The sequence below is a fragment of the Mus caroli genome, unplaced genomic scaffold, assembly GCF_978045245.1.
Source record: "Mus caroli unplaced genomic scaffold, Mus_caroli_1 scaffold_13, whole genome shotgun sequence".
Lineage (NCBI taxonomy): Eukaryota > Metazoa > Chordata > Mammalia > Rodentia > Muridae > Mus > Mus caroli.
Genome location: NW_028227268.1, coordinates 47,231,963 through 47,257,893, shown reverse-complemented (window position 1 = coordinate 47,257,893; position 25,931 = coordinate 47,231,963). Strand labels below are relative to the sequence as shown.

Genomic DNA, 25,931 nt, shown 5'->3' with positions numbered 1-25,931 from the left:
GGTCATTTGACACCCTCTTTCTGTCCCCTGAGGGCAACTGCACTCATGGACACATACCCCCCACCCTCCACACACATACACACACATGCATACATACCTACACACACACACACACACACTCACACACACACACACACACACACATATATATATATATATATATATATATATATATATATATATTTTTTTTTTTTTTTGGTTTTTTGAGACAGGGTTTTTCTGTGTAGCCCTGGCTGTCCTGGAACTCACTTTGTAGACCAGGCTGGACTCAAACTCAGAAATTCGCCTGCCTCTGCCTCCCAAGTGCTGGGATTAAAGGCGTGTGCCATCGCCGCCCGGCCATACTTACACATAATTAAAACTAAAATTAAAATCTTTAAAAAAAAAAAAAAAGTCAGGGAATGCCTGGCAGTGGTGGCACATGTCTTTGATCCTAGCACTTGGGAGGTAGAGGCTTTGATCCTAGCACTTGGGAGGCAGAGGCAGGTGGATCTCTGTGAGTTCAAGAGCAGCCTGGTCTACAAAGGGGGTCCAAGACAGTTACACAGAGAAACCCTGTCTACAAAACACAAAAGGAAAAGGAAAGAAGGAAGGAAGGGAGGGAGGGAGGGAGGGGAGGAGAGAGGGGAGGGAGGGAGTGGAGAAAAGATGGATCCTCAGTTAAGAGCATTTGCTGCTCTCTCAGTGACCCAGGTTCGGTTCCCAGCACCCATATGGTGTACCAGAAACCTGCAACCCCAGTTTCAGATGCTCTGACGCCCTCTTCTGGTCTCCATAGCCATTGAACACATGTGACACACAAACATACATTCAGATAAAATACTTATACACACAAAATAAAAGTAGATAGCAGACCTCTTTTCTCTTTGTGGTCCTAGAGCTGCAGGTCCTGTACTCAGCTACTGACTCCTCCTCCCTCCTCCCTCCTCCCCAGCCCCATGCTCTGCTCATCTTGGACTTCTGCGCATGTCCTCAGCCCAGACCTTCTGCTCTTGCTTCTCCTCTCCCCGGCAGCCCCCCAGTTCTCTTCCTGAAACTTCTGAGGTGCTCTCCATCACCTCCTTTGGCTCCTGCTCTGATTGGTGTCACCTACTGGATAGGCTTGCTCCTGGCTCCACTGTTCATGTCTCAATTAGGGACCCTCACCCTCTGACATACCACACATTTCCCTAGTGTCTCTACCTCCCACCCCCACCCTATACGCACATACATACTTAGCAGCATCAGGATCCTACACCAGGGACTTCTTACCCTTCTCATCCTCCCCACTCGACCCTGCCCGGGGACACTGGGGCTCCAGAGGGCTATTGCCACATGGACACACAGGAGATCTCATCAGGGAGATGTGCCTACCCCAGAGGGTAGCTCTCGCCATCCACAAGCACACCACTTCTGCCTCCAGCTTCTACTCTCTCGCAGGAAGTAGCCAGCCCGGTGCCAAGTATCCCCAACTACATCCCCAAAATTCTCAGACACTGCCAGCCTCCAGCTGTCAGCCTGGCCCCGGCTGGCGGGCGCCTGCTCCTGGCATAGCGACTAGGGTGTAATTAGAAACCCGCTAGCTCCCTAATTGCCAGTTCTGAGCTGTCCTTGTTATCGGCTGCCCGAGGCACACATAGAGGGAAAGGCTGAGAACTGAGCCAGGCTGGCATGGAGGTAGCCCTAGTAGACCTAGAGAGGCCTGGCATGTGGCCAGGGACCAAACGTGGCACAGAGAGGGCTCAGTGCAATCTGCCCCGTGGGTGCCTCCCAGCCACATCCACTTGCCCAGAACTGTGACGTCAAACCAGCCCGGCCCATTCATTCTTTATTCAGGTGGCATAAAAATCACTACAAAAACTTTACAAAAGAGTCTTGGGAGCTAAAGGGTCCCTTCCTTGCCTCAATCCCCAAGATTCCTGGCAGGGGAGGACAAGAAAGAGACGAAGGAGGAAGACTCCAGGCAGTGTTGGCATCTCCAAAAACCAGAGGGGTGACTTGGGTGACAGGACACAGGTTGGGGACCTGAATGTCTTCAGCAAGGGACACTCTTGTAGGGTAGGTCAGCCTCCACCCATGAAGTATAACACCAAGGCCAGTCTAAGCTCGGGAGACCAACACTTGTCTCTCCTTTTCCTACCCAGGGTGTTTGGGATATGTCTAAAGATGGCTTCTCCAGCCTCTGCTTACAAATCGTGGAGGGACCCTAAGTTAGGGACTCGCCTAACCTACCTCTAGCCAAAACTGTGTCCACAAGTGCCAGCCCACAAAAGATCACCCCCTGAGCCCCTTGGGAAGAAATGAAGATTCCCCGTGCCTGCCTTCTTCCAGGCCCCACCCCACCTGCTGCAAGAGAACAGCTTCTACACTGGTGATGGTCCTTCCGGTCCCACCCTATCCCACAAAGCTGGTTAGAAAGAGTCACAGGAGCTGAGAGGCTGATCCAGGTGGGGACTCAGGATGCTGCTGCCAAGGGCCCTTCCTCACTTGGGGGAGCTGAACTGGGGGTAGTCTTCCTCCATGCGGGGTGCAAGTTTCAAGTCAGGACCAAAGGTCTTGTCTCCATGGAAGTCAGCTTTGTCATTCTGGCCTACGAGCCTGTTGTCAGGGGAATCTCGCTGTTCCTGGAGCTGGGGCAGCGCGCTGGGGTTAGGGTTCCTCACGCTGCCCACAAAGAGGGGCACGCCTATGGTGTCCTCCATGATGAAGAAGAGGAAGGGTCGGTTCACAGTGAAGGAGGAGAGGGACATTCGATTCATGGCTATGCTGGTAGCTGCGGCTGCCTCCACACCAGCCTCGCTGAGCTCCATGGTAGACTGATGTTGCACACTAGACACCACCAAATTCTGCTCAGAGATCCCACGCAGGTCTGGGCCCTGGAACAATTCCTGCAGGCCTGCCCAGAACAGCAGATGACTGGTCAGTGCTGCCCCAAGGCTATGTGGATCTGTCTAGCATCCTGGCTCAAGGGAACACTTGAACCCAGCGGTTGATTGGAATCTGTTAGACCTCAGTCTAGACAACACTTCTAGAAGCCTTTTTTTTTTTTTTAAATCAGGATCTGCGCTAGGTACAGGACAGAAAGTCTAAGGGAAGCATATCAAATGCTCCCCTCCAGGAAGCAGGGCCACCTCTGACTCAGGCATACTGGCAGCTCCCGTACTCTGCCCAGGCCACCTAGGGGCACCCTATCCCCAAGCTCCTTACCCAGCTGGCTGAGGGTGGCCACCAGGTCCAGCTGCTGTTGCAGATGGAGTTTAGGCAGCCACACCTTGGTGGGCCTCTCCTGCAGCGAGGGATGGTATAGAGTATCCCAGGTCAGGTTGGCTAGTACCTCGGACACGTTCCACTCAAAATAAGTGGGCATCACGACCACAAAGCTCATGTTGTTCTTAAAGGGGAAATGAGCCACCTACAGATAAGAAAAGGAGAGAACATGAGGACCAGACAGCACCTGGACCTGTCTGGAGTCTGGGCCAAAATTACTTCTGTACTTTTGAGACAAGAGCCAGAAATTCAGGGTTAGCATGCTTTCACTTAACTCGTGAAGTGGAATAATACCACTTACCCCTTTGCAAGGTGACATGGGACCAAATGAGATAATGCTTTTACACCTCTGTGTGTGCACACATAAGCATATATGTTTGTATCGGTGTGAGTGTGTTTGTTCGTGGATGTATGGAGTCAGAAGTAGGTAGACATCAGTCGTCTTCCTACATTGCTCTCCACTTTATTTATTTATTTTTTTTGGTGTTGCCATCTTTTTTTTTGTTGTTTCTCCAAGAGAGGCTTTCTCTGTGTAGCCCGGGCTGTCCTGGAACTCACTCTGTAGATCAGGCTGGTCTTGAACTCGCAGAGATCCACCTGCCTCTGCCTCCTGAGTGCTGGGATTTAAGATGTGTGTAACTACACATACCTCCCTCTTTTTTGGACACAAGGTCTCATGGATCCCAAGCTGGCTTTGAAATGACTGTTTAGGACTGGAGAGATGGCTCAGCGGCTAAGAGCACTGACTGCTCTTCCGAAGGTCCCGAGTTCAAATCCCAGCAACCACATGGTGGCTCACAACCACCCATAACAAGATTTGACGCCCTCTTCTGGAGTGTCTGAAGACAGCTACAGTGTACTTACATATAATAAATAAATAAATAAATCTTTTTTAAAAAGAGAAAGAAATGATGGCTACGTACTTCTGTCTCTCTGCCCCAAGTGCTGGGATTACAGAGCTGTACAACAAGCCCAAGTTTGCTGTGTTTTAGACATAGTAATGTATCCCAGGCTGTCCTCAGACTCTCTATGTAATTCAGAACGACCTTGAACTTCTTTTAAGGTTTGTTTTTATCTTATGTGTATGGGTATTTTGCCTGAGCATTTGTCTGTGTATCATGTCCTTGCAGTACCCTCACAGTCCAGAGGAGGGCACCATATCCCCCCTGAACTGGTTGTGAGCTGCATGGTGGGTGCTGGGAATCAAACCCTGGTCCTCTGTAAGAGAAGCCAGTAAGTACTCTTAACTGCTGAGTCACTTCTTCACCTTGAGCTTTTGTTCCTCCTATCTCGATCTAAAAGTACTAGGGATGGCAGATATGCGTTCATGTGCCTGGTTTATGTGTTGCTAAGGGTTGAACAAAGGGGCTTTGTGCATGCCAGGCAAGCACTCAACAACTGAGCTACACATCCTGACAGACTTTGACTCTTCTAGTAGTAGTGTCTTCACTACAGCCTGAGTTCTCTATCTGCTGTCAGCAAGCTGTACAAACAAGCTATGGGCCTTCCTGTCCTTGCCTCTCAGTTCTCCTTGCAGGTGGGGCTACTGGCTTTCAAAATGACCCATAGAGGAGCCACAGCAAAGAGTAGGAAGCTTGCCCCTCGTCTTTCACCCTCTCCCAGAGAGTCGACTATAATGTGAGTTTTTTTTTTTTTTTCTCTCTCTCTCTTTAGACAGGGTCTGGTTATGTGGCCCTATCTTCAACCTCAGTCTTCCTGCTTCAACCTTCTGAGTGCTGGGATTATGGTGTGAGCCACCACACTCAGCTCACACAACCTATTTTTTTTTTTTTTTTTAAGAATCCGTGCAGTTAGGACAGCATGGAAATGACCAGGCTCAGGCCTCCCTGGGTACCAGCATAATGCCTGCAGGCAGGTCCTCTGCCAGTGGGACGATGGAAACATGGAGCCAGAGGATCTTTCCTCTCTGAACCTCAATGCCCCACAGTGAGACACTCATGTCCACTGGGAGATATTGTAGTATCAGGAAGGTGAGAGCTAAGTGGAGCTGAGCAGGCTCGCATCCTCTCACCACGGGCTACAGAGAAGTCTGGCTGCCCCCTCCACATGGCTCCTCCCTGCAGAACTGGCAATGCTGGGCCCGGCTTGCCCAGTCAAACTAACCCACAGAATGGATGAGCAGGTGTGGTGCCACACACCTGGGACCCCAGCACTCAGACAGCTGGGGCAGAAGGGTCATGAGTCCAAAGCCAGCTTGTGTAACATTGTCAGACCCTCGAACAAACAAAACTAGCCTGTCCTGTTATCTCAGCCACAGATGATGGGCCCAAGGATCAATACTCTAGCCAAGGAGTCATGGTTAGGCTAGACGCAAGGGAAGCCTTAGCTGAGACAGCTTGGCACGGAGCATCATCCAATCAGAATGTTCAGAGCAATAAGCTTTGAAACCCGACTTCCATCTACGAAGCACTGTGTGGGAACTCCTATTTTCCCTTACGAGCAGGGCCCTGGTCCTCTTGGGCTCCCCTAAAACTCCAGCACAGAGAACAGTTACCTGGCACATGACAAAAATTCAATATATTTTCTTTGAGGAGATGAACCTCAAAGAAGCTGTGTCCTGGATAGACACAGCATAATAGACCCTTCAGGAGCTACCTACCCCAGGGACCAGACTTTACCTCCCAGTACCAGGCCTAGTTTGCTAGCCAAAGACAAAATCCAGACTGACCTGTATCTCAGGTTGCTCCAGCAGGAACCATCGAAGAGGATAGGACACCGCATGCATCATGTCCACCGACACCGTGAACCGCTCATCCAGGTGGAAGAAATCTTTCTGGGTGAGGCTCGGGTCAAACTTGGTCCTCCAGAAACCTGCAGCCAGGCAGAGGGCAGGAGCCATGTAACATAAAACCAGCCTCCTGCCTGTCTTGCCTAGAACCCATTTAAGGAACAAGGACTAGAAGCCAAGCTCCCAGAGGCGCTGGCCGGTTGACACCTCGCTGGTCTTAGGCACCTTCCCTACACTTGGATTTGCATTTCTCCATTCCTCTGTAGCCCTAGTCTTCTCTCAAAACAGCCTAGCCTCTGCAGCTTGAGTTTCCCCTTCATGTGCTCAGACAATCCCCAGTTTCATGGCCTAGCAACCTCAGAGCAAAGCTTGCAACAACAGGGTGGGCGGGGCTGCGGGGGTGAGCAGCTTAAGAAGAATAGTGCACCGTGAAAGTGGATGGCATTGAGGAGGAGCAGCACGGTGCTATCCGGCAGCTCAGAGAGGAAATCTTCAATCTTCCCCTCTGTGGCCTCCTTCACCCATTGGTTGATGTTCACCAGGTCTTCCTCCTGCTTTCCAGTCAGTTTCACGGGCTTCGCACCAAAGAGCCTTTCCGATTGCTCCAGGAAATCGTCTTTGATGGGAAATCCTGCACACAATGAGCCACAAGCTCATCTCAGGGCCTCCACATCCACCAGTGTGCTACCCGAAGCCAAGCCCCTCTCCCTCACCCTTGTGCACCTTGAAAGGCAGGGCTCTTTCTGGGCAGCTTGCTACCACCAGCACCTACCTTTCTGCAGATATATTCTGGCAGCCAGTCGGATTGTCCCTGGGCCTAGGTTCTGGTAGAAATGGCTCAGTAGATGTGGGAGGCAGGATCCTGTGTTCATGTGCAACACTCGATGCAAGCTGTGTAGTGTTTGGTTCTGAGCACCTGAAGGGGACCAAGCAGGCTGATGCCCAGGCCACAGGTTCTTTCTGGCCCCACTGCCCACTCCCACCCTCTCACATCCCCATGATGAACACGGCCACAGATCACTCCTCGGCTCCCCTCCCAGATCCATGGAGCCATAGGGTCCCCAGATTCATCTCTGCAGCTAACAAGCTGGGCAATGTCACCTCCCTCAAGGTTCCTTTCCTCTCTGAGCAGCAGTGTCTCCCACAGTGAGACACTCATGTCCACTGGAAGATATTGTAGCCATTAAATTCCTGTCCTAAAATAACTAGGGGGACTTGTCAATCACTACACTCTTAGCCCCGGACTTCTGACTCATAGAGGGTGGTGACAGCTCAGGGACCTGCATTCTACCAAATAGCTTTGTGTCCCTGATGGAGGAGCTGCCCCTGGACAACGTCTGCAGCAACTGAACCCTCTGTGGTCTCCTAGTTCTTCTGGACAGGTGTGAGCCCAGTACCTAGTGCCAGGTGAGAGAGCGCTAGGGCCACACTAAGGGGTGACAGGACAAGGTTGGAGCTGGTAGATGTTTGGGCCACCAAAGAGAACAGGTCAGTAGTAAAAGCCATCATGGCCTGAGCCAGCCTGCGAGTCTCCTCTGCAGTTGGGGCACTCTTGCAGTGTCCTGGGGACCTCTTGAGGGTAGCATGGTCACCAAAATCCTACAAGGACAGATCAGAAGTCAGTGAGGTCCAGGGAGCAGTTCCAGGTTCCCTGTGTCCCTCACAGTCCTGATGCTACAGGGCAGCAAAGGCCTTGTCCTAGATCTGAGGAGAGGAGAGTCATGCTGAAGTCCTTCCTACCCCATCCCTTCTGAACCCCTGAACATCAGCCCCATAACTATTGACTCCCCCACCCCCATTCCCTTGCTTCCACTGATCGGGTCCTCCTCTTCCCTCTGGCCCCACCCATTCTTCCCCAGCCCCACCTGATTGTACCTGGTTGTCCAACTTGAAGAGGGCAGGCAGGGGCAGCTTCTGCTGGGTCTGCTCACTCACTGGCTGTAGAAATGAGAAAGGAGATGAAGAAAAGGCCCTTCCCATGGGTCCCCATCTTGTCCAAGACATAGGTGAGCCCCTTTGGCTCTTTCCCCCAAACCTCTCACTTTTGAGTACCTGCTGGCCCGGGAGATCCACGGCGCTCACAGGAGGGAACTGTTGAGAAGGGTGAACAGAGGACTCAGCGTTCCTCCCTCTCCACCCTTCTGGCCTCTCCCAGATTTGCCCCTGCCCCCAGCATCTCCTTCAGCCTGACTGACCACTTCCCACTCAGACCTCAGCTCTGCCTCACCGTGGAACAGGGACCTTGCAGGCAGGACAAGCTGAGTACCAGGAGCCCCCGGAGCAGTGCCATGTTCCTATATCCAGAACAGGGAGGTTAGTTCCTACCTCACACTTAAAGGCCAAGCAGTAGACTGCTATCCATGGGTTCCTTGACCGCACCAGGTTGCGGAACCTGGACTCAAAACATAGTTGCTGTGGACCTCACTCACTCTGAGAGGTGGGATTTCCATAAGCATTTTTTTTTCACCCGTATAGTTTCTCATTTAGTCTTCATTCTTTTCGTCTTACACTGTGGGTCAGTCCTGGGTTCAAATCTAGAGCCCTCGTCTTGCAAGAGGACCTTGTGCATTTCCCTTGATGCCTTTGGCTTTACCCTGTCTTGGTAATTCATGGCAGAAGTTCTTCCTGCTCCCATGTAGATGTTGAGGACCCAAATAAGAATCTCTGTAAATACTGAGCATGATGCCTGGCCCCCACCCATGCAAAGCCACCTGACCTGTTGTTCATTTCATCCAGCCTTTCTCAGGCTGCCCTGGTCCTACCCAAAGGCTCTGAGAGCTAATCTGGGCTGGCAGGACAGCCAGAAACTGCTTTGTTGACCAATGAATGACTGGCCCAGACACCTTTGGACTTACGGGAACTACAAGCCTCATCCCACTTCTGCTCCAAGTTCTGATCCAGGGTGCTTCGGGGAAGCCCAGCTGGCGGATGGGGGGAGGCTCTCAGCCTAGAGCCTTCAATAAGGGCTTCCTTCCCATCCTCAGCCCCCTACCCAGGCCTTATTTCAGGGACCAGCTCTTCTAAAAGGTCCTTCTGTTATCCCTAGACCTCCACAACTGTGTTCAAGAACCTTCAGCCAGGGCCTTATCTCCAATCTGGATATATGATTCTTCTCGCCAAGAGTAGGCCTCCAGGTTTTGAAGTTCCAGAGGTTTCTCCTGGGAGCTGCCTGTACCTCTGCTCCTCACCACCCCAGGACGCTGTGAAGCTTCGGGCTCCCTGAATAAATTCATCCAGACCCCTTGCCAAGGTGCCAGCTCTCCACTTCCTCTGTTGCCCAAGCAGCAGGCTGCACCACCCCTCCATCCTACCTCTCCAGGCTTCTTAGCGCAGCACACGCAGCACACGGTGTTCTCCTGGACCCGCTTGCTCCCCACGCTCCCCCAGTGCAGCCAGCAGGGCCTAGCTCTCTCCTCCCACAGGACCTTTGCTCTCAGCCAACCCCCGTTCAGCTTGTGTTCAGTGCTGGTAAATATTGACCTGTACATCCGGTTAAACATTGATATGGGGGCCAGAAGACCCTTTCCCATCAAGGCTACCCAGAACCCTGTCTGAGCCTGGAGAAGGGGTTTACAGGAGCAGATAGTTGAGGAGGCTGGGCCTGGCCAGGAAGTTCAGGGGCCTGGCAAGCCTTCTAATGATCCCTCAACATGGGGGATTATCCACAGTCAGTGAGGCTCAGAGAGGCTGTGTGGCCTGTGTAAGGGCGCAGAGTGGGCTCCAGAGTCACAGCCAAAGTCTTACCACCACAGCTACCCCAGAGAATGGGAGGCTGCAGGAGCCTGTTCATCTACTGTACTGCCTGTTCATCTAACTGTACTGCCTGTTCATCTAACTGTACTGCCTGTTCATCTAACTGTACTGCCTGTTCATCTAACTGTACTGCCTGTTCATCTAACTGTACTGCCTGTTCATCTAACTGTACTGCCTGTTCATCTAACTGTAGCAAGCCCAGGATCCTGGTTGGCTCCCTCCGCCTAGGTTCCAAGACGAGGGGTGGAGAGACCCAGCTGGAGGCCGGCCCTCCCAGGGTCCCACCTCTTCAGCAGTGTTCCCTTTCCCCAAGGGTGAGCCATTCGGAAAACTGACCCAAGGCCACCCAACCCAGAAGCTCTGTATCCAAGGCAGCCAGAGGACAATGGCTGCCTCTCTACCCTCTTGCTGTGTTTGGAACTACCAGGTTTGGACTTTCCTGACTCTGGTGCCATCAAGGCAAACTGGTGGGCATGACTGTCCACACCTATGTATAATATCAGCACTTGGAAGGTAGAGAGAAGAGGGTAGGGAATACCAGGTCAACCCCGGCTGCATATCAAGTTTGAGCTACCAGACCTTGTATCAAAAGAAGCTGGGCATGGGACCTAGAGATGGCTCAGTGGGTAAGAACACTGGCTGCTCTTGCAAAGGATCCAGGTTCAATCTTCAACATCCAGATGTGGCTCATAACCGTTCATTAACTTCGGTTCCAGGTGATCCCGATGCCCTCTTCTGACCTCCACAGGGACCAGACACAAGTATGGTGCGCATATGTACAAGTGGGCAAAACAATCATACACGTACAAAAATCAATGCCTTTAAAAAAATAAAAATTGGGCCTGGTGGGTCATGCCTATAAGTCCACTACTCTGTTTCAAGCAGGATGGTCATCCCAAGATCAAGACCAACATGAGGCACTTGAGACCATCTGAAAAAAGCCAAGCCAAGCCATAAGCCAGGCACAGTGACATATTCAGTGACATATACCAGTTCCCCAGCTCCTTGGGAGGCTGAGGCAGAACTGCCTGAGCCCAGCCTAGGCAAAGCAAAACACAACACAGCCTCACTCAGCTCCGTGGCTCTTCCAAAGAATTTATTGACCTTATTTACATGGTCTGCAAATAGTGAGAAGGCAGCAGGGGCCACATCTCAGGCTTCTCCAAATGAACACTCAAGAGATGCCAGAGTCTGCCCATCCCCTGGGAAGAACCCGAGATACAGAGATGATTCCCGCTGCCTCTTCTCCCTAGGGGTGCTGGTCCCAAGGGCTGCCTCCCCGGCTGAAGGCACAAACGCTGTGGTTAGGGGTACCAAGGCAAGGCATGGATTCATTCCTGGACCAGCTGGGCCCATATAACCCATTCCCTGGCCCTGTTCTCCCATCCCCTTTTTTCTGGTCCCACACTGGAAGACCTGGCTGAATGAATACTAAAACCCCAGACCAAGCCCTGAAAGTCATAGGTCCTGGCCAGCCCTCCTGAGCCTGGAGTCCCAGTACCATCAGAACCCTAGATAGGAGCAGTTTCCTACCAAACGGAGAGACAGAGCTAAGGAGAGCGTGGCTAGAGGAAGCTGGCTGAGTGAAGGCCCAACTCCTTTCATTTCCTGGAGCTGCCCTGTCCCCATGTGAATCCAGAAGGCAGAACTGGGGAGCAATGGGGATCACAGTGCTTTCCTTGCCCCCATTCTTGCTGGTTAGGAACAGCCATCTCCCGAGTTTCATGAAGCCACTTCAAGGCTTTGGAGATTCAGGAGCTGTGCAATCCCAGACGGCAGGCCATGTGGGTAGCCAGAGCCTGGGGCTTGCCTAGAAGAATCGGCTTCGAGATCAAGGATGAGGAGCTGGCCCTGAGAGATGTCATCTTGCCCTGCCCTCAGCCAACTCCTGGCTGGCCCTATGCCAGGAGGCGGATGATGCCGTTGTCCGAGCCCAGCAGGAGGTGGCGTTTCGTGGGCAACAGAGCCAGACTAGTGAGCGTGCCGCGGAAGTTCTCCGAACTGAGCTTGGTGGTGGCCTGAGAGGGTGGTTCAAGCAGGGAACAGACACCAATCTTGTTGGCTACAGTGCCAGTGACCACCTCGCTGCCATACAGGTCGAAGGTGTGGATTGGGTCGGATGCTGACTTGTAGTGGTGCGTGGGCTTCTGTTCCAGCTCCTTCCAAACAGTCAAGGAATGGTCGGAAGAGGAGCTGATGAGCACGCTGCCCTCTACAGCCTGCAGAGAGCAGGAGGGACAGATAGCATCAATGGCGGCCTGGGTACTCACCAAATTCCAAAACCATTCCAGAGTGCTTTTAATTTCTGAACTCGGGAGGCAGATCTCTGTGAATTCAAGGTCAGCCTGGCCTACACAGTGATTTCCAGACCAGCCACTGTCTTGGTGATATACAGTGAGAGCCTATCTCCAAAAGAAAAACTAATATTGTTATTAACAACCATCCGAGGCTGGGCAAAATAGCACAAGCCCATAAATCCAACACTCAGAAAACAAGTTTGAAGTCAGTGTGTTCTACATAGCAAGTTCCAGGCCACCTAGGGGCTCAGAGTGAGCCCTGTCTCAAAACAAATGAAACAAATGAACCCAAAAACAAAAAAAAGAAAAAAGAAAAAAACAAAACAAAAAACCTGTAACTATTACTCTCATTTAAAAACAGATTCTGGCCGGGTGTGGTGGCGCATGCCTTTAATCCCAGCACTCGGGAGGCAGAGGCAGGCGGATTTCTGAGTTCGAGGCCAGCCTGGTCTACAAAGTGAGTTCCAGGACAGCCAGGGCTACACAGAGAAACCCTGTCTCGAAAAACCAAAACCAAAAAAAAACAAAAACAAAAACAAACAAAAAAAAAACCCAAAAAAACAGATTCTGGGGCTGGTGAGATGGCTCAGTGGGTAAGAGCACCCGACTGCTCTTCCAAAGGTCCAGAGTTCAAATCCCAGCAACCACATGGTGGCTTACAACCATCCGTAATGAGATCTGACTCCCTCTTCTGGAGTGTCTGAAGACAGCTACAGTGTACTTATATATAAGTGGTGGCGAATGCCTTTAATCCCAGTACTCCGGGAGGCAGAGGCAGGCGGATTTCTGAGTTCGAGGCCAGCCTGGTCTACAGAGTGAGTTCCAGGACAGCCAGGGCTACACAGAGAAACCCTGTCTCGAAAAACAAAACAAAACAAAACGAGAACAGATTCTACTTCAGAACAGCCAGGGGGAAAAAAAAACTCTAGGGGGCTGAAGATGGCTCAGAAGTACTTGTAACTCTTGCAAATGACCCAGTCCCAGCATGGTGACTCCCAACCGTCCATAACTCTAGTTCCAGGAAGAGCTGGTACTCGCCTCTGACCCCTATTAGCACTGCACGAAGGGAGTGCATATATACACAAGCAGGCAAAACACCAAATCTAGAAAGAAAATAGTGGGGCATGGTATATCACTACTTTAATCTCAGCGCTTAGGAGGCAGAGGCAGGAGGATCTTCGTGAGTTTAAGGTGCCAGCCTGGTCTATACAATGAGTTCCAGGACAGCCAGGGCTAATAGAGAGATCCTAGCTCAAGTAAGTAAGTAAATCTTTTAAATATTTTGTTTTTATTTTATTTATTTTTTTTGTAGTTTTTTGAGACAGGGTTTCTCTGTGTAGCTCTGGCTGTCCTGGAACTCACTTTGTAGACCAGTGTTTTAATTTTTTGAGAAAGAGTTTCTCTGTGTAACCTTGGCTGTCCTAAAACTTGCTCTGTAGACCAGGCTGGCCTCAAACCCATAGAGATCCACCTGCCTCTGCTCCTGAGTGTTGCGATTAATGGTGTGTTCTACCACTCCTGAACCAATCTTTTAAAATTTTAAGACCAATAAATAAATAAATAAATAAATAAATAAAGTCCCACAGATTCTGTGAGGCACTGCCACATCCAATCGTACTAACGTGAGGTACAAGGTGCCGCTGTCTTCTTTTTTTTTTTTTTTTTTTTTTTTTTTTTTCCGAGACAGGGTTTCTCTGTGTAGCCCTGGCTGTCCTGGAACTCACTCTATAGACCAGGCTGGCCTCGAACTCAGAAATCCGCCTGCCTCTGCCTCCCGAGTGCTGGGATTAAAGGCATGCGCCACCACGCCCGGCTCGCTGTCTTCTTTTAACATTTTAACATTTATATTTATTTGTGTTCGTGTGTGTGCATGCAGGCCACATAAGAATATGTGTCCACAGAAGCCATAAAGGGTGTTGAACCCCCTGGAGCCAGAGCTAGACAGTGCTGAGAACCAAACTCAGGTCCTCTCAAAGAGCACCTGGCATGTCCTTACTTCCCATAGGAAAAGAACTGGGGCTCAGAGAAGCCTCCAAGGTCTGGGACTAACACCCAGGATGACCCCAGAGCCATCCTGACACTTTCTTAGAATGCTGGGATTTAGAGACACTGAGACCCAGGGTCGCCTGGGGTCCTGGATAGAGCTGGGGGCAACCTGCCTTCCCTGTAAGCAATAGTGCCTGTCTTTCACCTCCATCTGGACAGGAGAGGAGAGTTCCCACTGCAGGGAGAAATCCTCCCACAAGCAGCCCTATTTCTCCCCTCCCAGAACCTGCCAAGCTCTGAGGTCTATGATTGAATATAGGTGGCAGGAACACGATGCCCAGGCCTGGGCCTGTTCCTGCCCCCATCAGGACAGCCCAGCAGGGGGCATGGACTCTGCTCAGTGGTCTCCAGGCAGTAAACAGCCTCCTGGCTTTATTTAACTTGAACTGGGTCACGGACAGGGCGTGACCCCTGATCCTCCAAGCAAGACAAATATGGACAAGGGTTACTCATTAGAACATCTCTGTGGAGCATCAGGGTCAGTTCTAGCCCTGATTCCTGCCCCTAGCCTGCCTCCTGTGCAGCTGGTTCCTGAGCTGGCCTACGAGGGCCATTTTTCCACCCCACTGAATGTCCCTGAGTAGTTATAAGGGACACCAGCATAAACCTGTCCTCTCTCAGTCCAGGCCCTAAGCAGAAATGAAAGGATAGGACCTCAGGCAGTCAGTCACCTTGATCTGTAGAATGTCCCCTTCATGGGCTGGCCAGCCTCGTAGAACCAGGCCCGTGCGGGTATCTAGGAGCACCATGAAGCCCGAGGAGAAGCCAGCCACAACACTCCGGCCACTGGGGCTGACGGCCAACGAGCGAACAAGCCCAGGGTTCAGCCCTCCGCCCAGTCGGAACTCATGCTGTAGGAGGAGATTGCAGTGCCCGTCGCCATCCATCACTGCCACCCACCCTACTGCAGCCCACCCCATTCAGGCCCACAAAGCCAGCAGGCCTGACCCTCCCACTCCATCCACGGAAGAGAAAATCCCCATCCGTGCCAGCGCCCCACCCACACAGGGCTGCCTGTCACTGCAGCGTTCCTGGTGGAGTCCCCTCTGAGTGTCTTTCCTGACTGGTACCTAGAGACCCCCAGCAGCCCAAGAACTGCACCCCTCCTGACCTGCAAGCCTGGCTTCCTGCAGTCCACAAAGCGCAGAGTGGAGTCGGAGCTGGCCATGGTGATGCTGGTGTGGGGGGCAGGCATGACAGCCACAGCCGTCAGGGGCACCCGGCTGTCTGAAGGATCCACTGTGCGAAGGGTCTTTCCTGAAAAAAGACACATTTGGGGACTTAGTGGCTATCAAAGAGCCCTGGCTACTTCAAACTCCAACTCACCCCACAGCTGCATCCCATTCCCCAGTGACCCTCAGAAAACACAATCTCAGGGCTTTCTCATCTTGCTGCTTCCACAGTGAAGTCAAGGGTCCAGCCCCGTAACAGTCTGCTCTCTTCACATAGCACGCTCTAACCAGCTGCCACCTCCATCTGCCCTGACCCTCCTCCACTCGATACTTCTCTTTACAACGACGACAGGTGACGTCGTACAAGAAGCCAAAGCCATACTCGTGGAATCTTCTAAATTTTTGGTTCTTACAGGTAGAAGGCAGACGCCTGCAGCAACTGAGCTAGCCGATTGCTGTTAAGTTGGGGGAGTGGATTCAAACTCGGGTCTCACAGATTCTAAGTCCTGACTCTTTTTCTGTCCTGCCTCACTGAATCTTCCCCGTCAAAATACGCCACTGTACGTTTCCCACTAGGTCCCGTTCCCAGAGGCCTGGCTAAGGCACAGTAAAGCAGCTGCCGAACAGGCCTCACCTGGGCCCGCTCACCTGTGAAGGGGTCCCAGACGTGCACTGCCCCATCACAGCTCACCACATACTGTGGGGCCTCAAGCTGGCCCACGTAGAAGATACTTTTGCGGTGCTGGGCATAGATGAGTCGGGAAGCCGTCTCACTGGTCCCATCCCCATAGTTGTACAGCGGCCAGAGGCGCACAGTCCGGTCCTTGCTGCCGCTCAGAAAGAAGTCTTCACTGCTCAGGGCGGCCACGCATTTGACGGCCCCCGTGTGCCCTGGGAAGCTCTGCAGGCGGATCTGGTGGAAGTGGAAGTGGGCATCCTGCTGGCTCACACCAATCTCATACTGCCAGTACGCCAGCCAGTTCCCGCTCAGCCCATGGGCACTCCGAGGCAGCTCCCGCTTCAGGGCGTTGTCTTCATTCCTGTTGCTGAGGCCTCCGCTACCCACTCCAGAGATGGAGCCCAGTGGCCCAGGACTCTGGGGTTGAGAGTCAGGGATCTGGATGCGATTTCCAACCAGGACACTCCCAAAGGTCCCTGAGTGGCCATCATCCTGGAGACAGCTCCCACTCTGAGGGTCCCATTCAGGGCCGGCACTAGCCATGGTGGGTTCCATGCTGGCTGGGTTTCGAGAGCTCGGGCTCATGCTTTCCAGATAGAGCCCTGCCAGCTCCCCGACCAACTCATGGTTGGGGATGATTTTCCGGATGATGTCACCTACAGGGGAGTGGGGAAAGTTCTAAGATCAGGGAAGATGGCAAGGTAGCTGCTACCATCTACCCAGAGCTTAGAAACCACAGAAGCCAAGGCAAGGTACTGACTGGGCTACTCTGGGTTATTAACTTCTCATCTGTAAGCCTGTTTCCTCCCCCTAAAACAGCTTATCGATACGTAAACATGAGTGCTGTCTCTACAGAGACACACACGTGTATGCCAGGCACCATTCTAGCATCAGACACACAATGAAGAATAAGACAGATGTGTCCTGCCTCTGGGAACTTACAATTCTGTAGGAGCAAAACATTCCCAACTACAGGGCGGCCCATCCTATTCAGAGAGAAGCCCAGTACAGCACCCATCCCATAAGGGAAGCCACAAAACCCAGCAGGCTGCTCATTCCTTTGCAGGTAGCTTCTGGAGACCATCATATTCCCCTACGTTCTGTTCCCCAGACTTGAATGGCCAGCTCCTGAGCCTTTCCTGCTGGAAAATGTTCAGATTCTCTCTTTATAAGTCACTGTCTTGGTTAGTTGTTTTGTTTATTTGGTTTTGTTGTTGTTGTTTTGTTGTTGTTGTTGTTGTTGGTTTGGGATTTGTTTTATCAATTCAATTCGGCACCAGCTAGAGTCATTTGAGAAGAGAAACCCTCAACTGAGAAAATTCCCCCACCAGATTGGCCTATGGAGGAATTTTCTTAATTAACAACTGATATGGGAAGGGGCCAACTTACAGTGGGTAGTGCCACCCCTGGGGCAGGGGTGGTGGCACCCGCCTTTAATCTTAGCACTTGGGAGGCAGAGGCAGGGGGATCTCTGAGTTTGAGGCCAGCCTAGTCTACAGAGTGAGTTCTAGGATAGCCAGGCATAAGCAGAGAAACCATTGCAGGGAGGAGGGTGGGGAGGGGGTACACCAGACTGAGCAAGCCATGAGGAACAAGCCAGAAGGGTAGGGAAGTGCAGGTGGATCTGGGAGGAGCTGAGAGGCACTGGGTGAATACAATAAAAAATTTGGTGCATGGTGGTGCACGCCTTTAATCCCGGCACTGAGGGGCAGAGGCAGGTGAATCTCTGTGAGTTCAAGGCCAGCTTGGTCCACTGAATGAGTTCCAGGATGGCCAGGCTACACAGAGAGACCCTGTCTACAAAAACAAACAAACACACACACAAAAGCCCACAAAAACAAAAACTGGATTTAGAGAGATGCTCATCAGGCAAGGGATCTGCTGACCCCCAACCATTATTCTGTCACCTCCACACTCACACACACACACACACACACACACACACACACACACAGAGGTCATTTAAAAATAAGAACGTGAAGAAGCCTGAGCAATGCCACATGCCTACAATGCCAATAGGAGACGGTGGGAGCCGGAAGGAGCTGGAGTTAAAGGTCAGCCTGGGCTAAACGAGACCCCATGTCAAAATAAAAATAAAAATAAAAAAGATTCCACTGCTGACTCCGGAGGTGAGAGCACCGGGGCCCACCCCAGGAAAGAGATGGAGTCACCAACTCTATGCAAAGGAACGTGATGGGCAATACCCAACAGGCAGGAGAAAGGTACGTAGATTGTGTACGCCATTTCCAGGGTGAACACCTTCTGCAGCTCTTCCAGCAGGGTGGGGTCCACTGGTCGTCGCTGCCCGTCAGAGAAGGTCGCCTCTGGCAGCTGGCCCTCAGTACAGCTCTTGGGATCCAGTGGCAGATCCTGTGGGTAGGAAGACCACAGATTCAGTGGGTCCACTGCCCTGGCCTGACCTGGCCTGGCCTGGCCCACCCAGCCCAGAAGCTGCCTGCCTACCTGCTGCCGAAGCTCATGCAGATGAGAGAAGACTTGGAAGAAGGTGGCCACTGGCTCACTCAGGTGCTGCTGGACCATCTCCTGCCCGATGCGCAAGCAGATGAGGGCGATGAGACTGATGGTTTTCACGCATAGGACAGTCCGGGCCTGGGCCCCACTGGGGAACCTAGAATCAAAGTGCAAGAGTTCCCAGCCCTTCCCTGAAGGACTTGACCAATTTACCAGGAACTTCAAATAACAGGAGCTGTATGTAAGGCTGATCAGTCCAGACCAGGGGAGGAAACTGAGGCACAGGGAAACAGTGTAGCTTAGTCAGAGCTACAGATAGGAGAGAACATGAACTTTTTTTGTTGTCTAATTTTATATGTATGGGTGTTCTGCCTGCATGTATGTCTGTGCACATGTTTGCAGGGCCCACAGAGACTGAAGGAGGGTGGCAGGTTCCATAGAACTGCCAGACGGTTATGAGCTACCATGTGGCTGCTGGGAATCTAACCTGGATCCTCTAGAAGAGCAACCAGTGCTCTTAAACCCTGAGCTATTCTTTCCAGCTCCCCGTTTTTGTTTTTCTGAAGGGCTGGAACTCAAGCATAGCTCCTCTAACATGCTGGGAATGTGTCCCATCACCAAGCCACACCCACAACCCAGAATGAACCGCGACTCTTCTTTTCTTAAGACAGAGTCTCACTGTGGAGCCTTAGCTAGCCTAGAGCTCTCTCTGTAGACAAGGCTAGTCTCAGACTCACAGAAACTTGCCCTCCTCTGGGTGCTGGAATTAAAGATCTGTGCCACTACTCCCAACATCAGAACCATGACTCAGGCCAGTATTATCTCCTTCCCCCTGAGCTTCCTAGCTCTTCCTGGGGGCCCCCTCAGTCAGGTGGCTCTCCCAAGCAGCCGGGGCCTACCCTGTGACGAAGGAGGTGAGGAAGCCAAGCACAGGGAGCAAGACCTCGTGGCTAATGCGGGGCAGAATGTCCATGAGGGTGGTGTCAGAGAGGTATACGATGATTTTCTGCGTCAGTGTCACCGCTGCCAGCAGCCCAGCCTCCTTGCGGCTGTTCAGTCGGCTGGGGTTTGAGTTGCTCCCTGGGGCTACCTAGAACCACAGAATAGATAAGGGAGGGACAGGTCACCCCACAGACCTCCTGGAACCCCCAAGACCTGGGGCCGGTCCTTGGATCCTTGCCCCCACCCCCAATCTGGGGTTTGATGAACCAGGGACTGACCAGGTAGCTGATGTAGGGCAGGTACTGGTAGGTGAGAACGGGTTCTCCATACAGGTAGGCAATGTGGAGGAGGCAGCTGAGCACAGGCCCCGACACGATGTCACCTAGGACTGGCCTCTTCTGGTAGATGTTGCCGGCGTTCAGTGGGGGGCTGTCATCACTGCTGACAGTGAACTGCTGTCGAGTGGGCCCTGCCAAGGAAGGGCCAGCAGCGTTGAGAAGCCAGTGGAGGGCAGGAGGGAAGCCGGCCTTCTGAGACCGTGGGGTGGCTTTAATTCATTCAGTACTGGGCTCTTCCCCACTTGTAACCCAAGAAAACCCAGCTTAGTGGGTGAGACCCAGTCCCTGCTCAGGGAGTGCTGGGAAGTTAGGGAAGGAGTCGCCTAGAGAGGGCTAAGGATGGACAGAAGCCTGGATGGGGAACCTGGTCTCCAGCACTAACCACAGACCTTACCAACATAACAAGATGTCAGCAGGCGCAGCAGGTTCCGGGCCACATGGCGAGAGGCTACTGTGGGGCCAAGCTTGGCAGACAGCCAGCGGACCATTTTGCAGGCTGTATCTGCAGGGCAGGAAAAGGTCCTGAGCTCATCAGATAACTCACCCTTCCCACCCCACCCACTACACCCCACCCCACCCCACCCCACCCAGCCAACTCGGCTGTGGCTCTGCTAGCGAGCCTGACCATCCTGGGTCCATTCACCTAGCCATGGTCGAGGTCCTGGCTCCTCAGGCAGGACCTGCAGAGAGGTCATCCTTTCGGCAATGCTCCCAAGTTCCTTCTTGTACAGACTTGTCCCTGGCTTCCGCCCTTCTAGACTCTCTCTCTCTCTCTCTCTCTCTTTTTTTCTTTTTTCGAGACAGGGTTTCTCTGTATAGCCCTGGCTGTCCTGGAACTCACTTTGTAGACCAGGCTGGCCTCAAACTCAGAAATCCGCCTGCCTCTGCCTCCTGAGTGCTGGGATTAAAGGAGTACGCCACCACACCCGGCCCTTCTGGACTCTCTTAAGAAAACCATTTTAGCCTTTCCCTGCCTCTCTGATGGAACCATGAGAGCCTCAGAGGTACACACACACTGTTCCCTGTCTGGAACACTCTTCCCACTTCACACCCGACTGTTCCGGCCAGTTCTGGCTCCATTCACATCTCAACCACTGCTTGCTTTTATTTCTTAATACTTCTTCTGGGGCTAGAGATAAGACACCCAGGGCCTCAAGTATACCAGACAAGTGCTCTACCACTCGACTCCACTCCCAGCCTCAGCCCAAGGTATGGCTTTTAAAGGAGCTTTCTGGCTCCTGAAAGCTAAATCTAAGCCCCACTTTCCACTCACACACAGCACTTTCACATTCCATCCACTGTGTCTGATTGTGGCTGTGCGTGCTACAGTAGATCTGGTTGGACCCATGCCCAGCATGTGAAACCCTGAAGGAAGAGCAGCTGACCCATGCCCCCTCAGCCCACGGGCTCACCAAGGAGGATCTTTTGTTCTTTGCCTTCTGTCTGCTCTGTCAGCGGCTCCTCTTCCTCTTCTCTGTCTCTCCCATCACCAGGAGCCACCACAGTCTCCATGGACAGCATCGTGTCAGACAGAGTGAGCTCAGATGTTCCCGTGACTTCATCCTCCTGGTCCTCCTCCAACACCACACAGCCTTCCTCCTCCTCCTCTTCCTCAGAGCCTTCGCTCTGCTTCAAGTCCTGGCTGCTGTCCCCTGACTTGACGCTGTTCTTGTCCGCAGGGGCACCGCCATCATCCCCACCCCTCTCCTCGCCCTGGGAGGCTTCGCTGGTACTGCTCTTATCACTCAGCTGGCCCAGGCTCACAGCCTCAGCCTCCTGGGGCTGTGGAGATTCAGCCACATAGAGTCCAGCTTGAAAGTCCTCCGTGTCCGGCAAGTCGGCCTGGTCATGGAAGCTGACGCCTGACCTGTAGTCTGGGAGCCCCAGTCCTGAGGAAGCAGCCGGCTGCCCATCCATCTGAATCTCTTCCCCAAAGGCACAGGAGCCAGGCCCGGACACCGGGAGCTCGTTTTCCTCATCTTCAGTGGTCCCAACCAGGCCTTTGCCCTCCTCCTGGGAAGCCTCCACCCCAGCCAGTACCTGGAGGACGTGGGGCAGCAGGTGGGTGAGGAAGGCCTGCAAGCCCAGCCGCACCACCAACTGGGCCACAAAACAGTCAGTGTACAGGTAGAAGCGGCCATGCAGGCGGCAGGGGCTCTCATAGGCACCGATGAGAGGCTTCAGGAGGTACTTATTGGCATTTTTGGGGCCCAGGGCCTTGGCAACGGGTTCAAATAGGTACCAGGCTGTGTACACAGCCGTGTGCTCCTCAGACATGAGCGACAGCACGAAAGGCAGGAGGATCTCCAAGCCCTCGGGAGTGATGTCATTTAACACCGCACCCAGCTGCTGCCACAGAGCAAACGCCAGCTCCCGACCCTGGACCTCATCCTCCACACGCCGGGCCTGATATAAAAGAATGAACTTGTGCAGTGCTGGGAAGTATGGAGGGAAGGGGACCACGGAGCTGAAGGGGCTGAGGAGCTGGGCTGGGCTGGGTGGGGGCAATCCCTGGGAAACCGGCCTGTACTCAAACAGTGGGCCTAGCTTGCCCTTCTTCGCCACCATGGGACTTTTGGGTCCGCTCAGCTGTAGGAGTGTGTCCAGCACAGGCTGCAGAGACACGGGGATGTCCTTGGAGTGGCGTATGCAGAGACCCCGAACAGCCTCAAAGCGTACCCACAAAGGTGCATCAGGCTGCAGTATCCGGACCCTGGTGGCAAACACCATCTCAGCCAACAGGACACCTAGGACCTGCATGTCTCGATGGAAGAGGCTCTGCAGGTGCACAGGTGGCTGGGCTTGAGGCTTTTCAGGCTCCTCCAACTGGCTCCCTAGGCCTTTGGCCAGGAAGTTACCCACTTTCTCCAGCTCTTCCAAGGCCTGTATGGGACTGAAGCCCTCTGGAAGAACAATCTTGCCCTCTTCACCCTCCCCAGGGTCCAACCCGGCAGCTTTGCTCCTTCGGCCTGGTCGAGACCCCGAGGGTGCAGAAAAAGACAACAGGCCAGGTGAGGCTTGACTGGAGGAAGAGCCTGGCTGGTCACCTGCTTTCCCGGGGAGGGAAATGGAATCCAGAGCTTCCATAGCCTGTTCTAAATCATCTTCTCCTGTCCCGGGTCTATCTCTAGTCCAGCCAGTCTCACATGAAGTGGCCTCTACGACAAGCCTGCCTGCACCATTTATAAGTTGTCCTGAAATGTCCTCCTGGCCTGTGGCCTCCCGAATAGGCTGGACCAACAGCCGGGGGATGAGTGGAGGTTCAGGGGCCAGGGCAGGAGACCCAGCCAGGCGTTGGGGGTGTGGCTGATCAAACAGCTGTACCACGCCATAGCTGGTCAGATGGGTGTGAGCGTCCACCAGGTGCAGACACACATTCTTCTCCTTCACAGCTTCTTTGCCCTGGAGTTTGTAGCCAAACGTAAGATCAATCCAGTGATGCAGGTCTTGGGACACCTCCCAGCTCTCCAGCAGGGCTCGATGGGCAGCCACAAATTCCTGGTTAGAACTGCACCAGGCCGGCACATCCAGGTCGGGCATATCAGGGTGGATAGAGCAAAAGATAGAGGGGTCCGTGTAGAATTCGGGTATGCACTCATCCGGTGTCCAGGTCTGCATTCGCTCCATGGTGGCAGGATACTCGTGGGGTTCCCACTGCGCTCTGACATGTCCACAGAGCACCGAGCGCGGTGTGCGGCGGGCCTTGTATACATAGTATGTGATATCAGAGAGCACGTCAGAGATGTGGTGAGGAACATGGGGTGGCTCCCCACTTCCTGCACCACCTGCTACAAATGCCTGCCGGGTCATCTCATAGGTGAAGTCCAATTGCTTATCTCCCTTGTTGAGTCGGAACTTGGATTTACGAAGGTCTCGGAAGCGCCCGTAAGGTGTGGTAAAGTCCACCACCCAGGGCAGCACTGGGTGATAGTTGGGATCCCCCTGCCGTCGACCTGCCAATCGATTCAGCTGCATGAGGTAGTGGAAGTTGCTGATTCGGCCATGGACCCAGTCTAGCACAAGGCCCCGAAGTTCTTTCTGGCAGGTGGGACACTCAGTTCTCCCTTCCCCCTCTTTTTCAGACTTAACGCCTGTCCCATTTTTCTCTTCAGAGCCCTCCTGGTTCTCATCCTCGGAAGGCATCTCGTAAGCACTCAGGTCCAGCCGGAGCTCACTGCATAGCTTCTCGTCTACAGCAATGTGGTGCAAAGACAGAGCCCCACAGGCCAGCCCCTGGCGGTGACAGGCATCCATGGCCCTCAGAACACGGAAGAGAAGAAAGAGCACCTTGGCTTGGCTGTTGGTCAGCTTGGCAGGGCTGAAGGTAACTACATCATGCAGGGAGAACTGCACATAAGGGTGTACCACATAGAGCATCTCGGGCGACTCCAGCAAAGCCTCAGCTCGCAAAAGGCTGGGGCAGGCAGGGCTGCCCCGAGAGGGGCAGGACCCATCCCTGACATTTGATAGACATGGGATGGATTCACCCACTGGCAAGAAGGTGCATCCATACACCCTCTGGAGAGCTTGTCGTATAAAGTCTAGGGCAGGTAGAGCTGAGGGGGCAGTGCTGTGGCTGTAAGGCTGTCCGTAAGTGTGGTATGCATGGCGCCACAGGTTCCGGTAATTCTGGGCAGCCACCTCCTGCATGAACCGAGTGAGAGTTTCAGGGCTACAGGACCCCTCCTCAAAGGGCACGCCTCCACCCAGCGGGTAGGACAGTCTCCTTTTCCGCAGCCCATGCACCTCCACTCGCGTCCAGCCTGGGGGCAGCCTCTGTACCGAACGTTGCAGTAAAGTCCTGACTTCTGCTTCACCCAGGCCCTCGGCCCGGGGGCAGGGTCCCAGTCGGCGCTCCCGGAGACTAGCCAGCCAACGCGTGGACACTAGGGCCACTACGTGAGTGCCCCCCGGCGCCAGGGCCAGCTGCCGGGCATCAATGTTCAGATCTCTCTCCACGCTCCGGAGCAGCTCCTCCATGTCAGGTCCTGAGGAAGGGGACCAGCCCTCAGCCCCTGCTGTAAGAACCACTTTCCGCCTTCTGCTCCCCTGGGCCATTTGGTCCTGGCCGCCTGGGGGCAGCGCAAGGCTGAGCCTGGCCACGGCCCTCCTCGCAGTGGCTTCCGGGGTGCCAGGCCGGGAAGACTGGGATGAACGAGGAGCGGGAGGTGGGGTGCAGGTGACTGCGCGAACCAGCGACAAAGGGAAGAAAGCCTGGGGGTTTTCTTACCCCTCCGCAGGGTCCTGCGCTCCGGGGCGCAGCAGGGCGGGGAGCGCAAAGCGCCAGCGCTGAGCTCCACCGTGACGGGTCAGCTGATGCGGGTCATGTGATCTCCCAGACACGGAAACAACCGCACGTGTCTCTAAAGGGCCGGGCGAGGTCCCGCCTCTTGCTCTTGTCCCCACCCCTGCTGATAAGCCAAGGCGCCCTCTCTCCTACTGCCTTTAGGGGGCTTCGTCCCAGGCTCGTTTGGTTCTGGGGCTACGTGGGCAAACCAGCCGCCCTTAAATGCAGAGGAAGATCATCCTGAACAGGCCACTGGACCTTTCTCCCCTCTCTGATTTCTCCTGCAGACTCTGAGACGCGGATCTAGTGAGGCTCATCTCAGAAATGCCAGCCCTTTAGCCAAGTGTCAGCTCTGCCAGCAGCAGAACCAGGCCTTTAGGCATACACCCTCTCAATGCTCCCATGCTACTCTGCAAACCAAGGAGTTTAATTTTCCAAAGCACTTGGTTAATAACTTGCCACTTGGCACACGATGCTCTGGGAAGTAGAGAAGTGGCCCAGGCACAGAAGTCTGGCGTTCTTAAAAGGAAATACTCTCCTGAGGTTTCCTGTTGAAAATGTAGATGGCAGAGCACCAGCCAGCGTGGTCACAGCCTTGCAGATGCTTCTGTGCCTCTAGGCAAGATGCGACACAGGACAGAGAACAGAAACCAGAGAGCCTGTGCTCAAACTGCAGACTGGACTGCGGATCTCCCGACAAAGGTTTTGGTTCCAGCTCATACACAGGCCAGACCAGCAGTAAAACCACTTGTGTGCTCAGGCATGGTCATGTGATGTGTTCGAGTTTGTGTACGGGTGTGTGTGTGTGTGTGTGTGTGTGTGTGTGTAGTCTCCTACCTAAGAGTTTGGTGCCTTTAAAATCAGAGTTAGGGAAGAGAGATGGCTCAGCGGTTAAGAACACTTCCGCTCTGGGGATCTGACACCTGGCTTCCACAAGCACCCACACACCC

General features: G+C 53.4%; 2 protein-coding genes across 2 annotated transcripts; both read right to left on the bottom strand.

Moving 5' to 3' along the window:
- Positions 1 to 1,794: 1,794 nt before the first annotated feature.
- Serpinf2 (serpin family F member 2) lies at positions 1,795 to 9,451 on the bottom strand. The gene is made up of 10 exons (XM_021177239.3): positions 9,307 to 9,451; positions 8,223 to 8,289; positions 8,048 to 8,086; positions 7,871 to 7,933; positions 7,393 to 7,594; positions 6,768 to 6,911; positions 6,423 to 6,626; positions 5,936 to 6,078; positions 3,187 to 3,391; positions 1,795 to 2,875 (listed from the first exon to the last, which is right to left on the bottom strand). The coding sequence occupies exons 2-10, from the start codon at positions 8,283 to 8,285 to the stop codon at positions 2,463 to 2,465; spliced, it is 1,476 nt and encodes a 491-aa protein (XP_021032898.1). The 5' UTR covers positions 8,286 to 8,289; positions 9,307 to 9,451; the 3' UTR covers positions 1,795 to 2,462.
- A 1,367-nt stretch (positions 9,452 to 10,818) lies between these two features.
- Positions 10,819 to 25,034, bottom strand: Wdr81 (WD repeat domain 81). The gene is made up of 10 exons (XM_021176176.3): positions 21,107 to 25,034; positions 20,089 to 20,196; positions 19,635 to 19,825; positions 19,314 to 19,504; positions 18,406 to 18,571; positions 18,147 to 18,312; positions 15,912 to 16,598; positions 15,203 to 15,348; positions 14,763 to 14,942; positions 10,819 to 11,967 (listed from the first exon to the last, which is right to left on the bottom strand). Exons 1-10 carry the CDS (start codon positions 24,750 to 24,752, stop codon positions 11,647 to 11,649), a joined length of 5,802 nt encoding a protein of 1,933 aa, XP_021031835.1. The 5' UTR covers positions 24,753 to 25,034; the 3' UTR covers positions 10,819 to 11,646.
- Positions 25,035 to 25,931: the final 897 nt, after the last annotated feature.

Coding starts and splice junctions, on each gene's coding strand:
- Wdr81 (XM_021176176.3), bottom strand. CDS start 24,752: ATGGCCCAGGGGAGCAGAAGGCGGAAAGTGGTTCTTACAGCAGGGGCT. Junction 20,197..21,106: donor AGAACAAAAGATCCTCCTTG/GTGAGCCCGTGG, acceptor CCTGCCCTGCAG/ATACAGCCTGCAAAATGGTC. Junction 15,349..15,911: donor CGTCTGGGACCCCTTCACAG/GTGAGCGGGCCC, acceptor GTCTTTTTTCAG/GAAAGACCCTTCGCACAGTG.
- Serpinf2 (XM_021177239.3), bottom strand. CDS start 8,285: ATGGCACTGCTCCGGGGGCTCCTGGTACTCAGCTTGTCCTGCCTGCAA. Junction 3,392..5,935: donor TGGAGCAACCTGAGATACAG/GTCAGTCTGGAT, acceptor TCTTATCTGTAG/GTGGCTCATTTCCCCTTTAA. Junction 2,876..3,186: donor GGCCACCCTCAGCCAGCTGG/GTAAGGAGCTTG, acceptor TGTTCTGGGCAG/GCCTGCAGGAATTGTTCCAG.